The 6,009-nt window shown below is 58.0% G+C and overlaps 1 protein-coding gene across 1 annotated transcript; it reads right to left on the bottom strand.

The window, feature by feature from the left end:
* Nucleotides 1–348: 348 nt before the first annotated feature.
* Nucleotides 349–2,562, bottom strand: LOC123698695. The gene has a single exon (XM_045645444.1). The coding sequence runs from the start codon at nucleotides 2,560–2,562 to the stop codon at nucleotides 349–351; it is 2,214 nt and encodes a 737-aa protein (XP_045501400.1).
* Between the last annotated feature and the right edge of the window lie 3,447 nt (nucleotides 2,563–6,009).

Here is a 6,009-nt window from a genome sequence, read left to right on the forward strand (position 1 = left end):
TAGGCTGAGGACGGGCGAGTTCAATCAGTTCCCCCAGCTCTGCCAGAAACTGCTCGAACTCGTCCAGTCCGCGGTTGGGAGAGAAGTATACTCCAACCACTGTGTACCCTCTGATCGATGCCGAGACGCAACCTCGCCGCCGGGCAACTCGATCCATGACAGCACCCCCCTGCGCCACCAACGTCACCAAGCCATCCACGTCCCCCGCCCAGTTATCCCGGGGAGGTACCGAGTATGGCTCAGCTACGACCGCCACATCTATCATCCACTCCGCCAGACCCTGGAGTAACAGGTCCTGAGCTCTGGCGCAGTGGTTGATGTTGGCTTGAAGAAAGCGGAGAGCCATCACTACGTCTCCATTCCTTCTACCACCACGGGCGCCTCAGATGGCGCAGGGCCTGAACGCGATGCGACTACCGGGCCATCGCGCCTCTGGCCTCCTCTCTTGCGCTTTGGGGCTTTGCAGGCCGGGCCCCCGAGCCGGTGTCCCGCGGGCAGTTTTGCATCGGCGCAAAGAACACAATGAGCAGCTGCCGTGCACCCTGCAGCCTTGTGCCCATTTTCGCCACATCGGTAACAGACATTGCTTCGGTCTGTGGGCGACGAGCACATGGCCCTAACGTGTCCCACCTCCAGGCACCGGAAGCAGCGTTGCGGCTTCACTGCACCGAGCGAGACCCCCGCGGAGATCCATCCAACGAGGATGCGCCCAACCTGCGCCACCTTTTTTGCAGCAGCAACTGGGCAGCTCACCCACGCCGTGGTGGAACCTCTCGATCCCACGCGCAGACCACTATACTTAACCTGGTCAGCGGGGCACTCACCCACCCGGGAGACCGCAGCTGCAACTTCCTCGGCAGCCACCGAATCATCCAGACCAGTGACCCGCACCTCCGCGCACTTTACCGGTCTGGATACCTTTATGGTATCCTCGTCCCACACCTCACGTAGCCTACTAGCAAGGGCGTCCGCCTCCTTCGCACTTGTAGTGCCCGGAATTTCCAAAATTCGGGCCCCAGTCGCGGCACGCTTAAAGCGTAGGGCGCTGACACCGATCTCCGTGAGGTCGATCTTTTGCCGGGACCCAGCCATTACAGAGGCGTACGTGACCCCGCGCGCCTCCGCACCCGGCTGCAGGGTTATGACTACAGCCGAGGACGAGGGAGAGCGGAGTTTAGGAGCCCTTTTTCCTACTTTAGCCTCCGCCTTGCTTTTCTTCCTCTTCTTCTTCCTCTCCACTAGAGTCCACCCTTGCTTAGGCGGTTGCTGCTGGGGAGCGGATGACGTAGACGGGGCAACCCTTTCGGGACGCCGCTCCGCCTTCTTTCCTTCTTTTCCTGGATTGGCCTTTGCGGCCAGACCGGTACCCACAGGCTGTGCAACAGCCCGCGTTTCGCCCTGGTTTTTATTCACAGCCTTGGCCCTCTTAGAAGCCTTTGAAGGCGGGAGTTGAGGGAAGTCCTCGGTTAGCACTTGGCTAACCGCCATCCCCCCAGTCCTATCATCCGCCGCCAGTGGCGGCCTCACGCGCCTTTCTGGAGGTAGGCGTTCCTCCAGCACATCCAGTCGGGCGTTAACCATTTCTCCAACCTGCCGCATGATGTTCGCGGTCAGTTCAGAGTCCGCCTGCTGCTGCTGCGCGCGCTGCGCATGTTGTGCGCTCCCAAGCGCGGCTTTCATCTCCGCCATCTCCTTGCGGAGGGCTGCAATCTCCCCACGCAGCCGAGTGTTGTCGGCCTGGAGCCGCCGTGTGTCTTCGGAGGCGGTGCGCTGCACAAGTAGTGCTACCGCCTCTTGGATCGCCTCCGACGCATCCTTTAGGGTCCGTTTCGACGTCCCCTTCAGGTTTGAGGATTTAGCCTCTATGACCGCAAGATTCTCCTCAATGCGGCGCCGTAGGGCTGCGGTTGATTCGTTGACGTCGGTTCGCCCGCCGCCGGCTTCTGCGTCCGCGACCTGAGAGCTTCTCGAGACCTGGGTCTCTCGCTCAGTCTCAGACTCGGGCTTGCCGCCTACAAGCTCAAGGGCTTTCCTTGCGGCAACCATTTCCGCCAGAGTCTTCCTTGCAGAGGCCGTAGGTGTACGCGATGTCGACGAGCGTCCCTTGCCCCTCTTGGCACTCTTCTTGGCCGTGCGCGTTCGTCCCTCTGTGGAGGAGCCCGAGCAGCTCGCTCCAGAAGACCGCTTGCGTTTCGCCCACAATCGGTCCTCCTCGTAAGACTGGACCGTCATGAGGCTGTCTACAGACGTTGCCGCAGACAGTCCACTAGGTCCAGCTTTCCTCCCCCTTGTTCTCATACGCTCCATTTGAGCGCGCGTCCCTATCCCAATATCCGTATCACTTTGCAAATCGTTGTTTTCCTTTGTCCGTTTGCCGGAGTCGTCGGTCGGTCCAGTGACTTTTGGCGCCGAGGAGGCCTGGGAACCCACCTCCTCAGTGTCTTTGCGTAAGTTTTTGCCCCCCCCAGAATACGTGGGGCAGCCTGAGTTGGACTCAGGGAGGGATTCTCCACTTTTGGTGGTACCCTCCTGGGGTAGTTTATTTTTAAAACTTACCTCCATCATCTCCTCCTCTTTCCTCTAGTTTGCAGTACGCCTGCCGGGTTAAACCCGCCAGCCGCTACCTAGGGCTGGGCCCTTTCGGCTCCACAACGGCCTCATCGGCCCCAACCCCAGTACTAGGTGATGCTGCGCACATACCATCACCTAGGAGTATTATTTAGCAGCCCTCCGGCCTCCTCGCTGGTTTTGGTCCGCGCCGGCTGAGCAGCCGGTACCCCCCATATCTGGGGGGCCTGCCCCTATCCGCCACCTGGGGACGCGCCCGATGGGAGACCAGAAACTCCACACGATGGCGCGATGAGGAAGAGGAAACGCGACTGTACGCTGCTTATAGGGAGTGCGTGACCGCTCTACAGGAGGCAATCAGTAGCGCCAAGGACCGGGCCTGGGACGAGATGCTTGAGGGCCTGAACCGAGAACCGTGGGGTCGGCCGTACAAGCGGGTAAGGCAGAAGCTTCGCCCGTGGGCCCCACCCCTGTCTCAGTCCCTCGAGCCTCGCTTACTGGAACAGATTGTAGTAACCCTGTTCCCAGAAAGGGGAAGAGATGCCTTTATAACGGCGGCGACGTCTGATGAACAGGAAGACTCCGCAGGTACATCTGTTCCGGATGTCACCCGCGACGAAGTGGAGACAGCGGTGGGGCGGCTCAAGCAGAAGAACACCGCCCCAGGCCCAGACGGAATCCCTGGTCGAGCCTGGGTGCTGGCGATGGAGGCTCTGGGACCCCGAGTAGAGCAGCTATTTTCAGTCTGCCTTCGGCGGGGCCAATTTCCCCGCAGGTGGAAGACGGGGAACTTGGTCCTACTGAGGAAGGATGGGCGCCCGCAGAACTCGCCCACTGCCTACAGGCCAATTGTACTGCTTGACGAGGTGAGCAAGCTTTTTGAGCGCGTTTTCGCAGCTCGCCTCGTCAACCATTTAGAGGGAATAGGCCCGGACCTCAGCAACAATCAATTTGGCTTTCGCCGAGGTAGGTCCACGCTCGATGCCATATCGCGTGTGAGGGCGACAGTGGAGAGTGCAACTGAGGACGGTGAGGTTGTTCTGGCGGTGTCTTTGGACATCGCCAATGCCTTCAACACCCTGCCATGGGACAAGATTGTAGACGCTCTCCACTTTCACCGCGTTCCGGAATATATGATGCGCCTATTGCGATCATATCTTTCGGACAGGGCTGTGGCGTACCCTACTCGAGATGGATGGAGCGAGAGGGAGGTGTCGTGCGGTGTTCCACAGGGTTCAGTCCTCGGACCGCTCCTGTGGAACATTGGATACGACTGGGTCCTGCGCGCCGCAAATCTCCCAGGTATCGGCGTAACCTGTTACGCGGACGATACCCTGGTGACAGCGCGCGGTGCCTCGTACAGCGAAGCAGCTCTCCTGGCTGCTGCGGGGGTGGCGGATGTGGTATGTCGCATTCGGCAGCTAGGTCTCGAGGTGGCGCTGGAGAAGTCGGAGGCTATCTTCTTTCCCGGCCGTCGAAGGCTGCACAGCGCTGGATCGGAGATCCGGGTGAGCGGGGTTCCCATCAAGGTCGGATCCACAATGCGGTACCTTGGCATTGTGCTAGACAGCAGATGGAAGTTCGTGGAGCACTTCCGTCGCCTCGCCCCCCGACTTGTAGGGGTGGCTGGGGCACTGGGAAGTTTGCTCCCGAACCTCAGGGGTGCTAGGGGCGGGTGTCGCCGGTTGTATACAGGCGTAATCCGCTCCATGGCCCTCTATGGGGCCCCCATCTGGGCAGATGCCCTAAGCGCCCGTAGTAGACCATTCCTGCGGAGACCGCAACGGGTCATGGCACTTAGGGTAGTGAGGGCGTACCGCACGGTGTCATTTGAGGCAGCGTGCTTGATGGCCGGGACGCCCCCGTGGGAACTGGATGCCGAGATGCTTGCGGACGTGTATCGCCGCGTCTCGGCGTCCAAGTCGCTTGGGATCAACCCACCCTATGAGGAGGTTGAGCAGTGGAGGGCTGAGGCTGCCGAACGGCGGTCCCGAGAGTGGGAACGCCGGCTCGAAGAGCCCAGCGCTGGAGAGCGGACGGTCGCAGCGATTCGACCGGTGCTGCAGGAGTGGTGCGACAGGCGGCATGGGGCAATAACCTTCCGCCTTACGCAGGTGCTGTCCGGGCACGGTTGCTTCGGGCGGTATCTGTGTAAAGTCGCGAGGAGGGAGCCCAGCATGGCTTGCCACTGGTGCGCCTGCCCGGAGGACACGGCAGATCATACTCTTGCCGAGTGCCCCGCGTGGGCCGAGCCTCGTGCTCGCTTGGTCGCGGTCGTTGGGTCGGATCTCTCTCTGCCCTCCATTGTTCGCGCAATGGTGGGTAGCGACAGATCCTGGCGCGCGGTGATCACGTTCTCTGAGGACGTGATCTCGCGGAAAGAGGAGGCGGAGCGGGTTCGCGAGAGGGATCCACACGCGGACCCGATCCGGCGCCGACGTCCTATTGGGCGTCGTCGTCGCGCTGCGGCTGATTTACGCAGCCGCAACCAGCCTCCTTGACGATGGGAGCCGGGCGATGGAGCGGGGATTTAGTCCATTGTCCGGTGGGATGAGGCGGCGTGAGACGTGTTCCGCTCACGCCACTCCATGAGGGTAGAGCTGGCAGGCTCTTAGCTTGTTTGGGCCCGGCGACGGGCTGCCGCTGATGGGGTCACGGATGAATTCTACACATACCCGTGGCCCTGTCGCTGATGTGGCTTGACGGAACACAGTGGGGTTTTGGTCGGTAGGAATCCGACATAACCCACGGCCTCTTCCCCGGAGGCCGTGGGTATCTATGCAAGATTTCCCCACTAAAAAAAAAAAAAAAAAAAAAAAAAAAGGATGTGTTGGTGGTCTGGCTAATATGGCTACAAGTTACAGATTAGGGAAGTTTAAGAGCTGGATACATAAAAATGAATAAAAGAAAAGTAAAGTCGTTAAGTCCTTTGTGCAGTTCAAATATTATGCAAATGAAAACTATAATAACTATCTATAATAACTATCATAACTATAATAACTATCCTTACTCTTACATGTATAATAAAACCGATAATGTTTCTTAGATTACGCAACAAGTGTTCTATCAAAATACTATGTAAGTAAACTCACGTACAGAAACCGAATATATATAAAACACGTCAGCAAAAACCAAAACCAAAGCACTAAGCCGCGCATAGCTTAAATATCGTAGACAAAACTCGACGCAATTTGCAAGACGCCGCTAAAATATGAAATAAGAGAAAACACCAGCTAGCGCTATTATCATAACTGATTCCGAAGAAATAAATCTGATAGTAGCGGCAATATGTCGTCTTAGAAAATATATACAGAGAAAGAATGTTCAGAGACTGTACTGAACCACACAATCAGACGTTTGCATTATGCATGAAACCATCCCCGGGCGACAGATGTTAGGGTTCCGTATTAATATTTGAAGGTTAAATATTCTTACTCGATA

Source organism: Colias croceus, chromosome 16, assembly GCF_905220415.1.
Source record: "Colias croceus chromosome 16, ilColCroc2.1".
Taxonomy (NCBI): Eukaryota; Metazoa; Arthropoda; class Insecta; order Lepidoptera; family Pieridae; genus Colias; species Colias croceus.